Below are 23,137 nucleotides of genomic sequence, written 5' to 3'. Positions count from 1 at the left end.
TTCTCGTGAACATGATATCTCAAGAACACCTTGAGGGGATTTCTTCAATTTTGGCAAAAACGTCCACTTAGACTCACTAATGAACTGATACAGTTTTCGTGGTCAGAGGTCAGTGTGCCCTTCATCCGTCTCATTCACCATGGAGGTGAAATCTCAAGAACACCTTGAGGGAATTTCTTCAGATTTTTTATTAGATTGTTGTGATCAAAGGTCAAGGTCACTGTGACCTCGTCTGTCTCATTCCTGTGAAGACGATATCCCAAGAGCACTTTCTTCAAATCTGGCACTGAATCCACCTGGACTCAACAAAAAACTGATTCAGTTTTAATGTTCATAGGTCTCAAAGGTCACTGTGACCTTGTCTGTCTCATTTATGTGAATGCAATATCTCAAGAGCACTGAGAGAGAATTTCTTTAAATTTGGCACAAACGTCCACTTAGTATCAGCAATGAACTGATTCAGTTTTAGTGGTCAAAGGTCAGTGTGACCTCAGAAAACATGTATTTGGCCATAACTCAAGAGTTCAGACACTAATTGTGACAAAACTTGACACAAATGTCTAACAGGGTGAAATAATGAAGGTGAAAAGGTCAAAGGTCAGCTTGACTGTGACATCATCATGTTTTAACGTCATATCTCAGGAACAGAAGGGGAGACATTTGGTCAGATACTGAATTGGTGACTCTAATCTTGAAACTGTGCTGACTGTATAGATCTTCTGTGTGTGAAGCATCCATGTTTTCACTGACATGGATGGAGACTGTCAGAGACACTGGACTGGTGGGCGGAGTCATACAACCACAGGGTTGACTGGTGGGTGGAGTCATACAACCACAGGGTGGGCTGGTGGGCGGAGTCATACAACCACAGGGTGGGCTGGTGGGCGGAGTCATACAACCACAGGGTGGGCTGGTGGGCGGAGTCATACAACCACAGGGTGGACTGGTGGGCGGAGTCATACAACCACAGGGTGGGCTGGTGGGCGGAGTCATACAACCACAGGGTTGACTGGTGGGCGGAGTCATACAACCACAGGGTGGACTAGTGGGCGGAGTCATACAACCAAGGGGTGGTGATTCTAGTTAACTGTCCCTCCCTTCTTCTCCTCCCTTCACTGTTTCTCATCACTCCCCTCTTTCTTGTTTCCAGGTTGTAAGCACGTGAAGGGCATCTTGCTGTTTGGGCCTCCAGGCTGTGGTAAAACACTGATGGCCAGGCAGATTGGTAAGATGCTCAACGCCCGCGAGCCCAAGATCGTCAACGGCCCCGAGATCCTGAACAAGTACGTAGGAGAGTCTGAGGCCAACATCCGAAAACTGTTTGCTGACGCAGAGGAGGAGCAGAAGAGGGTGAGAGCCGCTCGGTGTGATCTTCTGTGTGCTTCATTTAAATATAACAACTGAATTAATTATCTTTACACCCAACCTGCCTCCAGCTGGGAGCCAACAGCGGCCTCCATATCATCATCTTTGATGAGCTGGACGCCATCTGCAAGCAGAGAGGAACGGGCGCCAGCAGCACAGGGGTGCATGACACTGTGGTCAACCAGCTCCTGTCCAAGATTGATGGCGTGGAGCAACTGAACAACATCCTGGTCATCGGTCAGTAGCATCAGAGGGAACTGATTCACCTCACTCACCATCCTCACCAGCTGTATCATACTTTATACCAGTGGTTGCCAACTGGTCCAGATTTCTGCTCAGTCATTAGTCCGAGGCCCGCACGGTTTAATGTGTTCAGCGTCATACTAAGTTTGGCCATGTCATCGAGTTAGTTTGCTGTCTCTGTCAAGTAGCCTTCTGTTAAGCGGCATTTATACTTGTGCGGTGGTGTGTCTGTGTCACTCTGCAGTTACACCTCCAAAACACTAGTCGGCTGTGGGGTTTCTGTGAAGTGCTGTAAAGTTTAGTTGATTCAAAACACACATTGAACACACATTGAACACACATTAAACACACATTAAACATGGCTTAATAGAGACAGTTTCAAACACAAATCAGCTTCACTATAACTCGCAGCATTCACAAACACTTGTCTTTATCTGGACACATTTCCCCCACAAATACAACATGCTAACGTTATTAGCACAAGCCTATGGCATTTTACATTGTATAAATGAGCCTAGCAGCTAGCAGAGATTTCCTCTGCTCATATTACAGCCAGGATAAATCACACACAGTGTGTGGAGGCTTTATTGTCTTCACAATTTATTGTTTCTTATCTGTGAAATTAAAGTAAATCAAAGCTTTGTTTCCACTGAGGGAAATGGTTTCAGCTCACAGAGACAGACAGGAGGTCTGCGTCACTGTGATGTGTAGGTACATCTCTGGGGAGGTGCACGTCAGGGTACGGCGTAGGCTCTACGTTGATGTAGGTATGGCATCAATTCGACGCAAAACGGCACTTCAGAATTAAAGCTCTGTGCTGGGAATTCATCGTACTTCAAAATCAAGTGTGTTTTTTACAAACTTGACATGTTTGCGAGTCACTTGAGTCTGTTCAGAATAAACCTGCGACCCCAAAGTCGGGAACCACTGCTTTACACTGATTGAAGAGCAGGGACCTGAGGCCCTGCAGGACTCTGTGATGCAACAATAACTTTAAAACATGTCACCGTTTTGGATCTGCTGTGAGCCATACTCACAAATCACTTCTGTGAAACTGGTCCCAGATTGTAAAACCTCGCTGTGATATTTATTATCTGCGTACACTGTTAGTGTCAGGTGACACTTTATTTTGATAGAGGTGCTGCATTAGAGCAGTGTGTTCAACAGCGCTCTCCACCAGCACCATCCTAAAAGCCAGTGAGGGAATACCATCCCTCTGATAGAGCTCCACAGACAGTAGACCGTCTGTACCGAGGAGAGGCTGTTCTGCTTCATTTGTGGGCGTTCATGATATAACACTAAACATTTAACGTGTTTATAGTATATATGTGTTTCTGTGTGTATGTAGATGCGTGTGTGTGTATGCTCATGTTTTATTCATATCCCTCTTCTTTTGTATTTTCTTCACAAGTTATTATAGTGTCTTACATTGCATACATTAGCCTAGCAGCTAGCTGAGTGTTCCTCTACTCATAACTTAAAGGCATAGTGCACCCAAAAATGTAAATTCAGCCATTATCTACTCACCCATATGCCGAGGGAGGCTCAGGTGAAGTTTTAGAGTCCTCACATCACTTGCAGAGATCCAAGGGGAGAGGAGGTAGCAACACAACTCCACCTAATGGAGGCTGACGGCGCCCCAGATTCAAACGTCCAAAAACACATCATTGAAACCACAAAATATCTCCATACTGCTCGTCCGTAGTGATCCAAGTGTCCTGAAGCCCCGACATAAAAAGCTGTTTGGAAGAACCTCATTTGAACTCTGTTTTTAGCCTCATTACTATTTTTAGCCTCAAAAATACATACATTTACATTTACTCCATGTGAGATCAGTAAGCACTGTACAGACGTCAGCGTGACAAACTCTGCATCATCAACATCAGACAGCATCAGTTACACAAGTCCGCCCTCTTTCTACTCTCTCAGTCTCTGTTGTCGTCTCCTCCTCTGCAGGTATGACCAACAGGCCCGACCTGATCGATGACGCTCTGATGAGGCCCGGCAGGTTTGAGGTCAAGATGGAAATCGGTGAGTGTTTTGGAAGGAGAAGCTCCTGGACCAACTGGTGGTACTCCCCATGATCCAGCCTCTTTTTTAGGGTCTCATGTACCCACACAGATCTCTGTTTATCTGCTGACAGCCTCTCACCCTCAACCAGAGCTACAGACAGCACCCTCTGCCTCAACATGGCAGCAGCTACACACTGATCACTGTTTGGTGTGCCTCGTGATCTGCAACTTGCAAAACGCTTCCTGTGTGGGAGTCAAAGCAGTTTAGCCAGCATGCTAATGCTAACAGAGTAGCTAATGCTGCTTCACAGACACTGTGCGTCTTGTATTTGTCTTGTGATCATGAGGAGCCACAGCACACAGTTTAATTTATTCATGTATTCAGTTATAGTTTTGATCAGTCTGACAGTTTGATCAGGATCACTCATATTAGTGCCATGTTCCTGCTTCACCCTTTTACATGTTTGTTCCTCTCCTTCCCTCTCTCCTTTCTTTCCTTCATATCAACTCTTTCTCTCCGCCCCTCGTCCTCCTCATCGTGCCTCATCGTCTCACCTCCAGGTCTGCCTGATGAGAAGGGGCGTGTCCAGATCCTGACCATCCACACCAACAAGATGCGAAGCTTCAACCTGCTCGCTGGCGACGTCAACATCAAGGAGCTGGCGGCTGAGACTAAGAACTACAGCGGTGCCGAGCTGGAGGGGCTGGTCAGGGCCGCTCAGTCCACCGCCATGAACCGACACATCAAGGTCACTCTGCACTTCACAATACACATTGTATCAGGGCGGGGGCGGGGTGATACTCCAGGGCACATAATGTTAGAAGAACACGGCGTTGCTTGTCTACTGCTGCCTCCATCAGTTCATGCGTGAAGTGACACTGATACTGATTATTTCAGGTGGCAATGAAATGTCTTGCTGCAGCCTCGTCCACAGCAGCACACTGTTTAACTTAGTGCCGATAGTAAAGCACCACAGGAAGTAAAATAGGCACAGCAGAAACATCAGACACGTCACCATGTTTAATTATACATGTTTAAATGTTAGAAATAAACAGGTTCACTTATCTCTGCAATTTAAACAAATTTCCAGTTTTCTACCTGGAGGTGACTGTTGTCAGAGCAACATCATGATGACTGGGTCTATACTGGTCAGCAGAAAGTAAACATGCAATCAGATTAGCATTAGGTTACCAAGGCAACAGAATATTAACTGTTGACATCACCCAAAGCATGATGGGAACCAAGGCAAAACAATAGGAGTGTCAGTAGTCATGGAAATGAGCTTTTGGGAAAGATCATTTGACAAATAATTCAAGTCAAGGAGTACCTACTTTTTCTGGTGTTTTCATCCACATCTCACAGCAAGTGGAATAAGCACGGTGGCCACTGAGCTGGTTCAGTTCACATCACATGACCTGGGCTCTCATTTTAAAACAATCTGTAGGATCCAGACTAAAAATGTACGAACGGACAAAAGCCAAAAATGGTGTGCACCAAAAAGCATGCAGTCAGGCTTCCACCTCACCGTCTGCTGCGCCAATTTCCCGTCTTCTCCAAAATGTTGGTAAGCATGGGTCAAAGCTTCGCCCATCAAGTCTGTTTTTAGAGATCACAACCTTAGCGGGAAGTGGGGCACGCCTCTTTCAAGTTTCATTTGTGCGTATGCAAAGTTTATAAACGAGACACCTGGACTAACTCTATGACAGATGAGCCCACTTGATAACTCGATGAAGGCCCCAGAAAAAGCTGGTCTGTGGACGCTGAAGTTCCAAAAAACATCACATTTCTCATGAAAGCTGATACTGTAGCTCCTTGTGTTAAACTCCAGCCTCCTGTATGCACGCTTTAATGAAATGACATAAGACTTTGAAGCACTCCAGCGGAAAGGACAAGAGGTTATCTCCAGGTCTGAAAAGTGAAGACAATACTGAGGTGCCTTAAACCTGCATTCTTTCTAATGTCCAGCAGGGGGCGATGTCTGATTGTACAGAAGTCAGTGAGACATGCGCCCAGTTCTCAGTAAACACGTTTTGATGACTTTATGGTCTCAATCTGTAGTTTCAAGTTTCTTTCAATACAACATGATGTTCACTTTCTAAATCATAGTTCAGTTTTGAGTAAAATAGAGCTTAAAGCAGGGAAAGCTTCAGGCTGAATCCAAATGTCCGGACTTTACCGCATGCACAGATACGTTCCTGGGTCCTGCTCCCAAGTCTGGGAGTGCTGAGGGCTCCAAATCCACGATTCGTCCAGTTCAGTAGGGGCCTAAAGCAGACCTTCTGCAGGCTTCCACAGAGTCTGCTTTAGGTGCAGACTTAAAGGGATAGTGCGCCCAAAAATGTAAACTCAGCCATTATCTACTCACCCATATGCCGAGGGAGGCTCAGGTGAAGTTTTAGAGTCCTCACATCACTTGCAGAGATCCAAGGGGAGAGGAGGTAGCAACACAACTCCACCTAATGGAGGCTGACGGCGCCCCAGATTCAAACGTCCAAACACACATAATTGAAACCACAAAGTATCTCCATACTGCTCGTCCGTAGTGATCCATATGTTGGGGCTTCAGGACACTTGGATCACAGGAGAAAAAACAACACTTATGTGTGTGTAAAACAGTTACTGTAGCTTGTATTATCGCAGCTGTAGGCTGCACAGTGTAATGTCAAATATAGGGCTTGAAAAGTAACAATGAAAAATGACAAAAGAAGATTTTCTGATGTAACTCACAGGCCTACCTGATTTATTTAGTCACAGCCCAGTCGTCATCTACAGACATCTCTGTGTCTGAGTGTCTGCAGTCTGTATGTGATACAGACATTTATTTTGTTTACTCACAGTGCATGGGCTTTATAGCTTGTTATCTGCAGGGACAGATGAGCAGACACAATATGACAGCAACGAGTCAAACAGACTTTAGGCCTGTCGGTTAGCGGCTTGTGGACTCTGCCCTCGCAGACTGATGTCACGGTGGCTGAATCCACTTCTTTCACATGGTCTATAAGCCACACATTATCAAACAGTTTTCTGAGTCGTACTCCTGGTGACGTGTAAACTGAATATGGTGTTTATAATCGTCACAGCTTCTCTTTAACCTGACGTTGTTCTGACGCAGTTGTTTGTGTCTGTTCTGCTCCAGGCCACATCTACAGTGGAGGTGGACATGGAGAGGGCCGAGAAGCTGCAGGTCACCAGAGACGACTTCATGGGGTCCCTCAACAACGACATCAAACCTGTGAGTACCAGGTCATCTTAGAGTTTATGTCCCTGACATCGAATGAAAAGGCAGAGCACGGTTGCGAACACTTCCTCGTGTTCTTCTCCAGGCGTTTGGTACGAACCAGGAGGATTATTCCAGCTACATCATGAACGGCATCATCAAATGGGGCGACCCCGTCACTCACGTCCTGGACGACGGAGAGCTGCTGGTGCAGCAGACTAAGAACAGTGACCGCACACCGCTGGTGGCCGTGCTACTGGAGGGTGAGAAACCACACACACTCAGGGAAATACAGCAAAAGTCACAGTTAATTCACAGTTTAGTGCAATAAAAAGCTTCTGGTGTTTCACAGTTTCACCTAAACTGGTGATTTTCTCCGACTTTCCACAAGATTTAATAAGATTCTGTGAGTCTGTGATTTTTCCAGCGCAGTGACATCAACGTAAAGTTTGATTCAGATGGAGAAAAAAGTGTTAAAGAAAATTCTACTAAGTAGATCAAAGTACAAATTTGAGGTACTTGTACTTCACTTTAGTATTTTCTTTTCAGGCCACTTTTTACTTTCACTCCAGCACATTTCAGAGGGAAATATTGTTGTTTTTACTCCACTACATTTATCTGATAACTTTAGTTACTTTACAGATTCAGATTTTTGAGTAAAAAACATAAGAAGAGTTTATAAAATATGATGTTTTGTTGTAAGATAATCGGCCAAAAGGTTAATGCAAGTACAGCTGAAATTATTTGTTTTGTGGGTGTGTTTTTTTCCCATAATTTTGAGGGTCTTTTGGGTCTTTGGAATAATATATTGTTTCTTTTGGTGTTTTGTTTTGGTAATAATTTCATTTTTTTATTGTTATTATTATTTTTGAGATTTTTTTGGGGGGAATAATTTTTTGGGGGGGTTACTGTGTGTGTTTTTTTTTTAATAATTGAGTGGTGTTTTGGGTCGTTTTTCTTGGAAATAATTTAGAGGGTTTTTTTTAATAATTTTGAGGTTTTGGGTGTGTTTTTGTTTGTTTTTTGGTTTAGAGCTTTCTGCATTGCGTACTTTTACTTTTTATACTCAAAGTAAATTAAAGAATATTTTTCTGATGATAATTACTTCTACGTAAGTAACATCTTCAGTGCAGGACTTTTAACAGTATATTCACAGTGTGGTGTTAGTACTTTTACTACAGTAAAGGAAGTGAATACTTCTCCCACCATTGCACGTTTCTATAAACCACAGACACATTTTATTTGTACGTTTTGATATTAACATTTCTAAAGTAACGTAATAACTAGTCCATAGCCATTGGTAGCTTTGTCACCTTCTACCTATGCCAGTCCTCAATGCCTATGTGCAGTTTCACATAGATTGACCACGTCAGTGAGTAGAAAAACGTGGGACAGACAGAATGACTGACTGACAGAATGACACACTGACAGTTTATATGCCTACAAAGTTGCGTGGTGATGGGTGAAACCCTTGAGATGTTCTACACCTTTATGTGATGAGCCACGCCCTCCGCAATATTCATTGCCTTATAGAAGCTCAGTTTTAGGAAGTTTTCCAACTTTTGCCAAGAGGGAACTTTAGATATTGCTCCCTAGATTATGTTCACCCAGTTTCATGCAGATCGCTCAAACTTCCTAGGAAGAGATCCATTTGAAGTGTTTTTCAAAAAATTCAAAATGGCGGAAAATCTATATAAGCGGAAGTTATGGGTTCTTGAGGCAAATGTGTTCCTCATGAGGAGAGGCATCTCTGTGCAAAGTTTCATGTCTCTACCACATACGGGGCATGAGATATGCCCATTCAAAGTTTAACATTTCAATGGGTTGCTATAGCGCCCCCCTTTGGCCAATTGATGTAATATTGCTTCACTGGCATCCTCCCATGACCCTCTACCACTGTGCCAAATTTCACATGGATTGACCAAGTCAGTGAGGAGAAAAACCTGGAACACACACACACACAGGGTTTGCGTCATTATATAGTAAGATCTGAGCTGACTTTAGCCCTTTTCACACAGAGGTGGCGCTGTAGAGCCGCTATGAATTCCCTTCTTTACGTCTTCTTTGCATTTTTACACAGAACCAAAAAACGGCAGCATCATGTCGCTCCAGTGTCAGCAGCTCTTTATAAACAATAACAGTGACATCACATGTCAATAACAATCATGTAGCGTCCCTGTTATATGGCGGCTGATCTCGTCCTCTGCTCGGAGGGTAAGGAGCTCATTGTTTTTACTACTTGCTGACATTTATGGCTGCTGTTCTTCTTTGAGTTAGCTGCTAACTGCCAGTAGGTGCTTTTTAAATTGTCAAAATGTCACACCGTCCTGCTCATGGTCCCGTCCTCCCAGCTGTCCTGTTCATACAGACACTGTTTCTGTGCTGTCAATACCTCTGCTGCCAGCTTGAAGGGGAGACAACTCTGCCCCCCATTCTGCGAGTGTATCTTATGCACAGAATGGCATGACGACATAATGGTGCGATGTTCCCGCCTTGAGGAGACTGTGGAAAAAGGCTTCTGTCATGTGGAGGTGGAGGGGATGGTTGATGGTTGATGGCATGATCCCTGCCAAGCTGCAACACCGGTTGTAATGTGGCAAGTCCTTGCTCTCTAGGATAGAGAGCAAGGACTTGGATAGCTCCATGAAAAGTGGTTGTGTTTTTGCAGAGACATCGCTGTGTTTCCAGCAGGGATTTTACCCCCAAAACCAGGTGTTTTTAAGCCAAAACATGATCTTTTCCTGAACATAACCAAGTGGTTTTTGCATAAAACGAACCTCACAATTACCACAGTGTTGATGAAACCTAAAATTGCTACATAACAGCATGCAACTGTAACGTATATGTGGTGTGCAGAAACATACAGTGCCCACATTTATTCTGACGATTGGGTCAGAGATTCAGAGAGGATTCATATGAGGCACAAACCTGTAAACCTGTAATAAACCTGATTTTTACATGAATCATTTCAACATTTCTGACAAACTTAAACACACAAAGTTGAGTCCTCATTTCCCCAGATCTCTGCAGCAGAGGTGACGGGTGCAAAGTCTTCACAGAGTCACAGTAATCAAATGTAAGGGTCGAGCACCAGGCTGAAATAAAAATGCATTCAATCGAAAATAACGATTATTTGCAGTAAATGCCTCAAACAGCACACTGAATAGCTCCGCACACACAAAGACATGCAGACGGTAAATTGTAGCCCTCCTCCGCTCTAACAGCCCTCCTCCTCCTCCTCCTCCTCCTCTTCCTCCTCCTTCTCCGCAGGTCCACCCCACAGTGGGAAGACGGCCTTGGCAGCTAAGATTGCAGAGGACTCACAGTTCCCCTTCATTAAGATCTGCTCTCCAGACAAGATGATTGGACACTCCGAGATCTCCAAGTGCCAGGCAATCAAAAAGGTACGTGCTGCAGTGTGTTTTAACCCTTAGAGTGTGTCAGCAAACACTGAGACATCTACATTTAAACAGCAGCTCATGGAACTGTTGTCTCTCCCCTTCGTCCACGTCTTCATCATCCGCCCCTCCTCTCATCCTCTGTCTCAGGTCTTTGATGACGCGTACAAGTCTCAGCTCAGCTGCGTGGTGGTGGACGACATCGAGCGTCTGCTGGACTACGTCCCCATCGGGCCACGTTTCTCCAACCTGGTGCTTCAGGCTCTGCTGGTGCTGCTGAAGAAGGCGCCGCCAAAGGTCAGAGTTCATCTGAAGCTCACGCGAAAAGATCTTACTAACAAAGCTGTGTGTATCGAGTCGAGTCGTAGAGCTTCAGTGTTTAGAACACGTTGATGAGCTGCACTCTGTCACTGGATCACATGTTCCTTCATGACCAGGAGCATTTTACTCAACCCAACGTACACTGGAACAATCATGGCCGGCTGATATCAGTCTCTTCTTCTGTGAATATCAGTCTGATAGATAAGAAGGAGAACATCATAGTTTTAGGGTTACACAGAGCTGTACGACCTGTCACACTTAGAAAACAACGCCTGGAATAAGATTCACTCCAAACTCTGGATTTCTGGTCAGCAGGCTGCAATGTGGTGCTGGTTACTGTTGCTTTGCGACATCCTGCCTTCACGCCCTTTAAAGGGATAGTTCGACATTTTGGCAAATTTGCCTATTGCCGTAATCCTTATAGTCACATGGGTAGGTACATTACCTTTAATTGTCAGTGCGTGCTGTTCTGAGATCTGTGGGGCAGAGCTGCCCTCTGAAATGGAGGTGAACGGTACAGGTCCCTCTCTCCCTCAAAACTAACACAACATCAAATGACTCCAAAACGCTCTAGTGGACAACTTGTATCTTACACATTCACCACACTATGAAATAATAATGTAATATTACGAGACAGAGTTGTTTTGAAGCCAAATGCAGAGCCGGAACTACATTCCAGACATACAGTACTTGGTGGGCGGAGTGATTTCAAACAGCGTATGTTTAGTACAGTTCCTCCCGTCATCAAAACAACAAGTTTGTTGAGAAGAAGCCAGAATATACAGAGGAAGAGTTACAGGTTTTGGAAGAAGAGAGAGCAAGAAGAGAGGCTGAGGCTGCCGAGCAACCAGGGGCTGAGACCCAGAGCCGGTGGTGTAAATGTGGGGCTTACTGGCCACTTTATTAGGTACACCTGTGCAATATGAATATACAGTACGCCTCAAAATAATCACCAGAACACGGGGAGAATATGCTAACTCCACACTCATAAATCACCACAACTCCTGAAGGAACAACAACATAAAATGTTCCCTAGCAGTCTGTTTATTCCCAACAATGAGAAGTAATGCCAGTCACTTCACTATATGCTCTGGGCAGCACTTATCCATAACATGACCACAACAACATTTGCATTTCAGCCTTATTTACCATGCTTGGGTTGTAGGCTAATGTTACTCAACATGGAGGTAACGTTACAGCAGAGAGATTGCTGAGCAAAATACACAACGATCACTTACCACGTCTGCTCGTTTTGTGATGCCAACAGATAGTGTGACAGTGTCTTTCAAGAAAAGCGTTTGAACCATTCCTGAGCTTCTGCGCTCCATCCTTTCAGCGTAGTCCTCCGGTAAAAAATGGCAGCAGCACACAAACATTTTCCGGACCGTTTCCACAGGCGTGTTGGGATCCAGCACAAATAGCCATTGTTTCATCCTGTCCGTATTACTGGTTGGAACTACGTGAAACTTCACTCTGCTCCATGTCTTCGGCTTGTTACTGCAACCTTTTACAGTGCATGTGTAAACCATGATTTACAACAGCACTCTGTAAACTTTCCTCAAACCTTCTGCTGCGTCCAGCTGACGATACGCAAATGGCTACAAGCAATAACAACGCCACTGTCTCAGCTGCGCACTGTGTCACTCCGCCCAGTGGTTTACTCAAGAAAGTAGTTCTGAGTATTTGCTTCATGTGTCGTAATGTTACTTAATTATACATTATTATTTCATAGTGTGGTGAATGCGCAAGCCGTGTGTTTTCCACTAGAGCATTTTGGAGTCATTTGATGGTGTATTTGATTAGTTTTGAGGGAGAGAGGGAGCTGTACCGTTCACCTCCATTTCAGAGGGCAGCTCTGCCCCACTGATCTCAGAACAGCAGGCACTGACAATTAAAGGTAATGTACCTACTCATATGACTACAGGGATTACGGCAATAGGCCAATTTGCCAAAATGTCAAACTATCCCTTTAAAGTTGGCACAAGAGTAGCACCTTAGCTTAGCATAGCTTAGCATAAAATATGGAAACATCAGGAAGCAGCCACGTGTTTCATCCATAGAAAAACTGAAATTAAATAACGACACGTTGTGGTTTTATGTGCCTGACCACTTTTAGCAAAGCCTCTAGCCAGGCTAGCTGTTTCCCCGTTTCCAGTCTGTATGCTAAGCTAAGCTAGCCAGCTGCTAGCTTTCAATGTGAGCGTGGCTCTTTTCATGGCAACAAAGCAAAGAAGAGTGCTTTGAGATGGCAGCTGAACGTTATGTAATAATCAGGAAATAACCAGAAAGTACTTCATCATATTTATTTCCTGTGTCTGTGCACATGTTTATTGTTTTATTGCATCAGCAAATAATTGAATTTATCTGGAGTCCTGGATATCTCTCTATCTTTCTCTCTTTAATTCGATCGGCAGAAGCTGGAACAGAACATTTGTTTGTCTCAGAGTTACCAAACCATGAGCCAGAATAAATCTGCTGAAATGAAAATCCACACTGTGCCTGTGGTCAGAGCTGCTACAACTCATGAGTTTTACATTCTGAGCTCGTAAACGGACAATTAATCTGCACTCATCACGGAAATCGAGTGGAGAGTTTGCCATGTGGTGTAATTAAGGAAGGACAAAAGAAAGCATTTGTTCCCCCTGCAGGGTCGGAAGCTGCTCATCATTGGCACCACCAGCAGGAAGGACGTGCTGCAGGAGATGGAGATGCTGGACGCCTTCAGCACCACCATCCACATCCCCAACATATCTACTGGGGAGCAGCTAGTCGACGCTTTAGAGGTATAAACACACACACACACATGTGTGCACACACGTGCACACACACGCAGGCCTTCACTTTAATGTAGTCAACACATTTGGTTGCTTGAAGGTAAAGATCGTCAGCTCACACAAGGACAAACAGATGAATGTGGTAAATTATACATCACCATCCCCCATACTCAGGAGCGCACACACACACACACACACACACACACACACACACACACAGCCTTATAAGAACCTTCAACATAATTAACAGGATGTTTACACCAACAGTTTTTCTTTAGTTCTGGGTCGGAGGTTGTGGAGGTAGCGTTGAGAAGCTCCGCCTCTCTCATGTCTTTGTTGTGTTTGCAGCTGCTGGGGAGCTTCTCAGATAAAGAGCGCGCCAGCATCGCGCAGCAGCTCAAAGGGAAGCGAGTGTGGATCGGCATCAAGAAGCTCCTGGTGCTCATCGAGATGTCGCTGCAGGTACAGAAGACTGACGTAAAGCAGCGTGCACACACTGTGATGTGATACACTGCAGGGCTGATGTGTGAGATGTTAGAGGATAAATTTACACACTGAAGTAAAGAAAAGAAGAACACGAGTAATTACAGTCAGAAGCTTTAGCAGCAGAGTTAGTGTGAACACATACAGTAGTTTGTTGCTCTCAGTGTACAAACAGAAACAGGCAGACAAACAAGGACAACAAAGCTGAGCAGGTCAACATAAACATTTGACTAACATGTACAGATATAAATATACAAAGACTATCTATATATATATAAAACAGCAACACAGTGAAATAATAGAGAGTGCAAAAAGCCAGTTATTGTTTGATGCTGATATAAACAAGAGTTCGTGACTAGTTAAAGCCCGTCCTTATACGATGGTGTATTAGGACCATTGTGGGTAAAAAGACAAAAACACAGAGCCTGGCGAGGGGGAAATATCCCACGAATATTCAAAGAAAAAACTCAGTATACTCGAGATAAAGTCCTGAATTTACAAGAAAAAAAAACTTGGATGTTCCCTAAGATTAAGGTCAGAAATTGATGAGAAAAACATCACAAATGTATAAGAAAAAATTCTCTGATGTTATAAAGTCACACATTTATTTGAGAAAACCCCAACAGAATTTCCAAGATTTAAGTAGTAAATCAATGAGAAAAAACTTTATAAAAAAATTCTATAAACAAAACATTCCCGGATTATAAGAAAAAAAAAGTCAAATATTCACTGAGATTAAAGTCACAAATTAATGAGAAAAAACTCACAAAATTATAAAGGAAAAAATAGGCTTTGTGATTATAAAATCATAAGATTATGTGGAAAAAAATCTCAGAATTATCAAGATTGAAGTTGTAAATTTTTAAGAAAAAAGAAAAATCTCAGAGATTAAAAAGTCCTGAATTTATGTGAAAAAAATCTGAATTTCCGACAATAAAATTCTAAATTTACAAGGAAAAAAACTAAATAAGAAATTATTAAGAAATAAAAAAACATTCCCATAGATTATAAAGTCATACATCTATGAGAAAACAACATTTTCAGAGAATATAAAGTCATAAATTTGTGAGACAAAAATCTAAAATTCTGAGATTAAAGTAAAGAATTTACAAGAAAAAACTGTTTTACAAATAAAACTGTCTTACAAATAAAAAAACATCGTGATTATAGTCATAAAATTATGTGGGAAAAAATGAAATTTCTAAGACTAAAGTTGTGAATTTATTAGAAAAAAAGGAATATTCTCTGATATTATGAAGTCCGAAACTCAAATGAAAGAAACCTCATAACTTCTGACATTAAAATTGTAAATGGGCGAGAAAAAAACTCAAGATATTTCCTGAGATTAAACTCCCAAAAAAACCTCATAGATTTATCAGAAAAGAAAATTCTCTGATTATGTGGAATAAAACTTCTGAGATTAAAATTGTAAATTGTTGAGTAAAAAACTTTCAGAGATTAAAGTCACAAATTTACGTAGGAAAAAACTCACAAATTCATAAGAAAAAAAATTCTCTTAGATTCTAACATCATAAATTGTGAAGCTATTCCTTGAAGGTTAGTGAAGCTGCTCTGTGCTCTGGTGGCTCCACAGACGCACCAGCTGTGGTCGCTGACAGATTTGTGATGCGACTCAACGTATTGACTTTTAGTGATTATTTGCACGACTGTTTGTTGCTGCTGACGACGACACACTGCTCAGTCCGTCTCACCCTCTGTTCTCTCTCCGTCTTTAGATGGACCAGGATTACAGAGTGTCCAAGTTCCTGTCTCTGCTCCGAGACGAGGGGGCGTGAGTACAAGCGCTCTGCATCAATCACAAGTCATTTTCACTGCTTGTCAACAGCCTCCATTACCTCACCCTCTTCTTTTATTCTCATCTCCATCTGTTTTCATGTTGTTCCTTCAGCTTGTTTCCTCCTATATTATTATCTCTATGAACACCACTGACAGACTGTACTGTGAACAGTAATGTCACACAACAACACGTATTGATTGACTCCATTAAGGCTGTGCACACAGAGCAGACTCAACAGGACAGAAACAAAAAGGCTAATAACAACCAGTCACCAACGATTGATCTTAACGGCTTTATTCTGCAATCACCAGGGTGAATGATGGCGATCAGATCCGAATTTAAGCCTTCGGTCTCTGTCCCTGATCTCTGGTAAGGTCAACAGCAAAACAATGAGAGTAATGTTAGTGCCTCCAGGTAGAGACAGTACAAACCCTGTAGCATTCCCGTTAGCTAGTAGATTAGCATTTATATTGATTTCTATGGGGTTTTGATTTAAGTAGCAGCTCCAAATAACTGTTTTACTACTGTTTCAGTCCATTTTACACGTAAAGCATTCACACTGAGGGTACAAATATTTCATTTTGCACCATCATGTCTCATTTTAAAGGTTAAAGCGAGGCTAAGGGGATGTTACTTTGGCTAACATTATGTAACACTGGCTAATGCTATGTAGCTTTAGTTAATCATAGGTAACTGTGGCTAACTGTAAACATTGACTAATGCTATGTAAATTTGGCTAACACTATGTAACTTTGGCTAAAAGTACGTAACATTGGCTAATGCTATGTAGCTTTAGTTAATGGTAGGTAACTGTATGTAACATAGGCTAATGCTATGCAACATTGGCTAATGACTTTAGCTAACAATACATAACACTGGCTTATGGTAGGTAACTTTGGATAATGCTATGTAACACTGGCTAATGCTATGCAACATTGGCTAATGATTTTAGCTAACAATACGTAACACTGGCTTATGATAGGTAATTTTGGATAATGCTATGTAACATTGGCTAATGCTATGTAGCTTTAGTTAATCATAGGTAACTGTGGCTAACTGTAAACATTGACTAATGCTATGTAAATTTGGCTAACACTATGTAACTTTGGCTAAAAGTACGTAACATTGGCTAATGCTATGTAGCTTTAGTTAATGGTAGGTAACTGTATGTAACATAGGTTAATGCTATGCAACATTGGCTAATGAAGCTAACAATACGTAACACTGGCTTATGGTAGGTAACTTTGGATAATGCTATGTGACACTGGCTAATGCTATGCAACATTGGCTAATGCTGTGTAGCTTTAGTTAATCGTAGGTAACTGTGGCTAACTGTATGTAACATAGGCTAATGCTACGCAACATTGGCTAATGAAGCTAACAATACGTAACACTGGCTTATGGTAGGTAATTTTGGATAATGTTATGTGACATTGGCTAAAAGTATGTAACATTGGCTAATGCTGTGTAGCTTTAGTTAATCGTAGGTAACTGTGGCTAATTGTATGTAACATAGGCTAATGCTATGCAACATTGGCTAATGACTTTAGCTAACAATGCGTAACGCTGGCTTATGGTAGGTAATTTTGGATAATGCTATGTAACGTTAGTTAATGGTAGGTAACTTTGTCCAGTGCTGTGTAACTTTGGCTGAAGGTAACTTTGGCTTACAGGATGTAACTTTGGCTAACGCTATCTAACAGTCGTTGTGGCCACAAGTGATATTTGCATGATTACAGTAGATGCCAAGAGAGAAGATTCATCAAATTAATCAGCAGGTGAACTCATTAGTATCAGTGACGCAGTAAAGTTTGCGAACAATAGCTAATGTTAGCCACCATTAGCTTCTGGTCTTCTATGAGAGTGAGGCTGTATCAGTAAAACCATGAACGTCATCGAACAGAGCGTCAGTGCTTTGTATTTCTCATGAATCCAGCCTGTAATTTGTGAGAGAATAAGTGTAATTTAAATAGTCTGGCTTGTCTTTAACCTGCTCTTCGCCACTCCATCGTCACATCTCTTTCATTAGCAAAATGGATTTGTACCCTCAGTGATCTGTTCCTAAAGCCAACATTACATTCATATTTATTGAATTTATGTAACATGACATTTTAAATGTCATGTTACATTATTACTCCCCCTTCATCATTATTTTACTGTTGCAAGCAGTGTTCTTAATATTGTAGCTCGACTGTATTAATTCCTGAACATGAGTGATTCAACAGAGTATTAAGATTTATTTTTTATTTTTTTTTTTTGTAGTTTTTATATTTTAAATTTAAAGTGCTGCAGGTTTCATGAGTCAGTGACACCAGCTCTTTTTATTTAAATATAAATATAAATGTGAGGTAAGTTATCCATCTTTAATTTTCTCTTGTCACTTATTTTGAAGATGAACCCGACTCACTCTAATAGCCATATTCCTACATAAAATCCGTCAGTCTTAAATTTGGTCCTTTAAAGGGTCTTAAAAAGCATTAAATTTAAGTGTCTGATGAATGTAGACACCCTGAGATCCCAGAGTCGATGGCTGGAGTGAAAGCCTGCAGGGCTCAGATGAAATCTGTCAGCACTATTTTTGGATGGTGTGCTGGAGGATTGAGGGCTGCCGTAGTATGATGGCGCCCCTCCGTCTACAGAGTGCAGTATTCTCCAAAGATCAGTGAGTGATGGTGTTGTGTTGTGGCTCTCTTCTTGTTTTATAGCCACTTAAAGCCTGCTCATCGTTTTTTATTTCACTCAAGACACCGCCCAGCGTTGTGCTGGTGTTGTGTGAGTACACTGGAGTTCATGAGGGTTGCTATAAAGGGCCCATCTGAAAGGGATTGTTCAGATCTTTGAAGTAGGGTTGTGTGTAACCACAGTGTGTTACCTGCAGTAGATGTCAGTCAGCACGCCCCCAGTTTGTCGCTATATTCAGAGTATTTTCACAGCTTTACTCTTTCTGTCAGACAGCCATTACTGATGAGGAAGTGAAGCTGTTATATCGCCCTCGTCAGAGCCAGACTGCATTTAGAAAAACAGTGATGTAACATCAGTGAACACAGGAGCTGCTGGTCTCCTGCTGCCTCCATCAGTTAGTTTGTGTTATTGTGTGACTTTGATGTTTGAAAGGGTTCATTCACATTCACCAAAGTCACACAATAAGACAGACTAACTAAATGATAGAGGCAGCTGTGGACCAGCAGCTCCTGCGTTCACTGCGCCAAAATTACTGTTATTATGCCACTGAACCAACGATAACCGTGGCCAAAAACCATCCACCCTGTTCTTGTGAACAAGTTATCTCAAGAACGCCTCAAGGGAATTTCGTCACATTTGGCCCAAAGTGGACTCAACAATGTACTAGTTATATTTTCTTGGTCAAAGGTCAAGGTCACTGTGCCCTTGCACCCGTCTCAGTCTTATGAACACAATATCTCAAGAACATCTTGAAGGGATTTCTTCTAATTAAGCACAAACATTCACTTGGATTTAACAATAAACTGATCAGTTTCTGGTGGTCAAAGGCCAAGATCACTGTGACCTTGCATCCGTGTCAGTGTCATGAGTGTGCTATCTCAAGACCACCTTTAGAGAATTTCTTAAAACATGGCACGTACATCTGCTTGGACTCAATGGTGAACTGATCAGACTTTGGTGGTCAGAGGTCACTATGATCTTGTATGTCTTATTTTTGAGTGCATTACATCAAGAATGCCGTGCTGGTATTTCCTCAAATTTGGCATAAACATCCCCTTAAACTCAACAATGAGCTGATCATATTTTGGAGGTCAAAGGTTACTGTGACCTTGCATTCATCTTATTCTCGTGAACGTGCTAACTCAAGATTGCCTTGAGGAACTGTTGTAAAATTTGGCACAGATGTCCTACACTGACAGAATTCATACACTAATTATGACGAAACATCACCCAGATGAAAAAACTGATTTAGTTTTAATGTTCATAGGTCTCAAAGGTCACTGTGACCTTGTCTGTCTCATTTATGTGAATGCAATATCTCAAGAGCACTGAGAGAGAATTTCTTTAAATTTGGCACAAACGTCCACTTAGTATCAACAATGAACTGATTCAGTTTTAGTGGTCAAAGGTCAGTGTGACCTCAGAAAACATGTATTTGGCCATAACTCAAGAGTTCATACACTAATTATGACGAAACATCACCCAAATGTCTAATAGGATAAAATAATGAAGGTGAAAAGGTCAAAGGTCAGCTTGACTGTGACATCATCATGTTTTAACGTCATATCTCAGGAACAGAAGGGGAGACTTTTGGTCAGATACTGAATTGGTGACTCTAATCTTGAAACTGTGCTGATTGTATAGATGCTGTAGAATTTGTAGCTAGTTTGCCGTAGTTATATTTGACTGACTGTGGATAAGACCCTCATACAACCCCACTTCAAAAAAGTCAGAACTATCCCTTTAAATATGGAGTTGCTTTTGGGGGAAATAACACAACGCAACCAACAGGAAACTGAAACAACTTCTGCCTCTTCCTCTTTCCAGTGATCGCAGCTTCTATGAGTAGAGGGGCTCACCACCAACAATATCCATTGGATAAAATGAGGAAGAGGAGAAGAAGAAGAAGAAGAAGAAGAGATCCTCCTCTTGTCCATCCACCCAGTGATCCATCCATCCATCCGTCCGTCCATCTATCTACTTAAATACCCACCTGTTCGAAGAGAGGGACACACAACTCCTCTTGATCTCAGCATGTTTCTGTAGGCAGTGCCACTGTATCACCGTCCTCCTACTCTTCATCCACCTTCATCTTTACTTATTGACATATCACAGCAAACTACTGGAAGTCGTACTGTTAAAAATCTGTTATCTGTAAAGAAAATTGCAATAGATGATTGTAAAAAGTGCTGTTTTGTGCATCGTGCGTAAAAAAAAACAACAAAAAAAGAAAGTATGTTTTCAGCTCTAGTATTTGTTGTGTTGTTGCATATCCCTCGTCCTGCTAAAGATAGTTATTGTTAGTATACGATATGTATCCTCACAAACACAAGCAGAGTCAACAGAAAACATCCAGACGTGACACAAGCCATCTGAATATTTAAGATGTGGATCTCTGAGAGGCTTTTAGTGAATATGTAGTGGCTGTAAAAACGAAGCTGTTCCATGTGACAATGTAAACCCTTTAAAATCTACAGTATGTAACCTGTTCATGTTCTGTACATAGTATATATAGAGACAAATGCAGTATATCACAAGAGTCATTTAAATGATCGGTCTCCAGTCTGTTTGGTACTATATCAGTATGATTCTTCTTCCCTGAGACGTTACCAGGTTACTGTAATAGTGAAAGTAATTGTTGGATTGTTTCTGTCTGTGTTCAGTTGAGTCTCGCTAGTGTCGCTAAACGGCAGCATCAGTGTTAACGATTAAAAAATATTCCGCACTTTCAACATCGAGTCAAAGAACCTTTAGTATCTCAGTGGCTCTTCGTGGGAACTCGAGCTCGTGTGCATGTGTGAGGAACTAAACGCTGCATGTGTCCAGTATGTCAGAGTATATGTGTGTGTGTGTGTGTGTGTGTGTGTGTTTGAGAGAGTGTGTGTGGCAGCAGAAAGTGCTGTTGAATGTGAGCATGTGTGTGTTTTAGTGTGTGTGTGCATCTTGAGTTCAGGTTGAGGCGGTCGGTGGTTAATTTGTGGGGTTTTTCTCATGTCATGTGTTCAGTGGTTTTTGTCCAAATGTTCTTGTTTTATTCGGATCATTGACGATGTGTGTGTGAGTGTGCGTGAGTGTGTGTGTAAATATATATTAACATGCAGATGTATTATTGCAATAAAAAGCACTGATGCACAGGAAAAAGAAACTGTCTGGTGTCATTTATTTATTGGTGAAGACATGGACCTTCAATCTGTTCTCACCCCAAACTCGTCAGATACCGCCGCTCTGTCTGTTGGCATCAGACACGCTGCTTGTGACGATATAAGGAGCTGGAGAGTCCTTATAGGGCGGCTGAGAGGGCTGGTGGAGGGGTCCAACAAATGGCGGGTTTTCACCCGGTGTTCATGTCCCTTATACACGTAGAACCAAATCATGCTTTTTTTTTTTTTTTTACTAAACCTAACCATGAACTTTTGCTGGGGTTCTGGCGTTGGTTTTGGCCTCCTGGAACGTCAACAGCAGACGCATGAGGACACCTAGCACTTGAGTCCACCGACAAAGCCACGATGTGTGACGTCTTGCGATGAGAACGTGTTGGATGGATATATGGATATTCAGCTCGTTCTCACTCTTAAAGGATAACTTCGGTATTTTTCAACCTGGGCCCTATTTCCCCATGTCTATGTGTGCGTATGATTCATAGGTACAACTCGTTCTAAAGTTGGTTCAGTATTGAGGGAGGCGGATGCAGCCGGGAGCCGCGAAACGAGCTAAAACGGTAACGGGCAAATGCGTCCCGTATAAGTTTGCACATTAAAAGTGTTTTTTTTCGCCACTGACCGGTTCAGATCGCCAGTGCTATCTCTGTAGATAGCATACTAAGCGTTTCCCTTACCTCTGGGCTGTGACGTCATCTCGTGAGAGCTTTGCTCGTTGCTTGAAAACAGAGGAGCCATGCTGAGCGCCGCTCAGAGTGGCACTGGTTGTCCCGGAGTACAGCTGAGAGTTTTACTGCATTGATTGAAAACAATGGTTGGTGTTTGTGCTTATCCGAATTGCAAGAACAGGATGTCGCGTAACACCCCGTACAGCTTTCATAGGCTGCCTTTGTCGCACGGCGAGATGCTGAAGTTGTGGCTAGTTGTGCTACAAATGGATGCTAACACTCCTGTCCAGACACTGCGCCTTGCAGACCATCGGGTCTGCAGTGCTCACTTCTTCCAAGATGACTACTGCCAGCCGAAGAAGAGAAGACATCCAATCCCGAAACACCTCTTCCTCAAGACAACGGCTGCCCCACGAGTAGAGAGAGCTACAGACACAGTGGAGCAAAGCTCTCATGAGATGACGTCACAGCCCAGAGGTAAGGGAAACATTTACTATGCTATTTACAGAGATAAATTAAAATTAAAAAGCACTTTTAATGCGCAAACTTATACGGGATGCATTTGCCCCCGTCACCGTTTTAGCTCGTTTCGTGGCTCTCGCCTCCCTCAATACTGAACCAATTTAGAACGAGCTGTACCTATGAATCATACGCACACATACACATGGGGAAATAGGGCCCAGGTTGAAAAATACCTAAGTTATCCTTTAACTCGTCAAATACCATCGCTTTGTCAGTGATTTTTTTCGCCAAAACCTACCTTTCACAGGATTCCACGCCGTTTGGCAATGTCTGTTTGAAATGCTTCCAGTAACGAAGTAATAAAGGGAGTTGGACAGTCCCTATAGTTGACATCCTGGCACTGGTTGCAGCGTTCCAGCGTTCGGTAAATGTACTGAACCCACACAGTTTCCTCTGAAGTCAGGGAGCAGAAACCTTTGCTAACATGTCTGTGATCAAAAACAAGCCCTACATGGATCAACTTAACTCTGCTGGTTATGTTTCGAGGCAGGATGA

At 42.4% G+C, this 23,137-nt stretch overlaps 1 protein-coding gene across 2 annotated transcripts in view; it reads left to right on the top strand.

Moving 5' to 3' along the window:
- LOC125879283 (vesicle-fusing ATPase) overlaps nt 1-21,411 on the top strand; it is a 67,949-nt gene extending 46,538 nt beyond the window's left edge. For both annotated transcript variants that reach the window (XM_049561053.1, XM_049561054.1), the window contains 12 exons: nt 1,151-1,350; nt 1,437-1,602; nt 3,565-3,639; nt 4,182-4,369; nt 6,758-6,853; nt 6,945-7,101; nt 10,109-10,242; nt 10,387-10,533; nt 13,206-13,340; nt 13,680-13,793; nt 15,551-15,606; nt 20,122-21,411. In XM_049561053.1, coding sequence (XP_049417010.1) covers nt 1,151-1,350; nt 1,437-1,602; nt 3,565-3,639; nt 4,182-4,369; nt 6,758-6,853; nt 6,945-7,101; nt 10,109-10,242; nt 10,387-10,533; nt 13,206-13,340; nt 13,680-13,793; nt 15,551-15,606; nt 20,122-20,143 — 1,490 coding nt within the window. In that variant the 3' untranslated portion in view covers nt 20,144-21,411. The remainder of the gene's footprint in view (nt 1-1,150; nt 1,351-1,436; nt 1,603-3,564; nt 3,640-4,181; nt 4,370-6,757; nt 6,854-6,944; nt 7,102-10,108; nt 10,243-10,386; nt 10,534-13,205; nt 13,341-13,679; nt 13,794-15,550; nt 15,607-20,121) is intronic.
- The last annotated feature ends 1,726 nt before the right edge of the window (nt 21,412-23,137 follow it).

The sequence above is a fragment of the Epinephelus fuscoguttatus genome, linkage group LG19 (assembly GCF_011397635.1).
Source record: "Epinephelus fuscoguttatus linkage group LG19, E.fuscoguttatus.final_Chr_v1".
NCBI classification, from domain to species: Eukaryota; Metazoa; Chordata; class Actinopteri; order Perciformes; family Serranidae; genus Epinephelus; species Epinephelus fuscoguttatus.
This window is presented reverse-complemented; position numbering and strand designations above follow the sequence as displayed.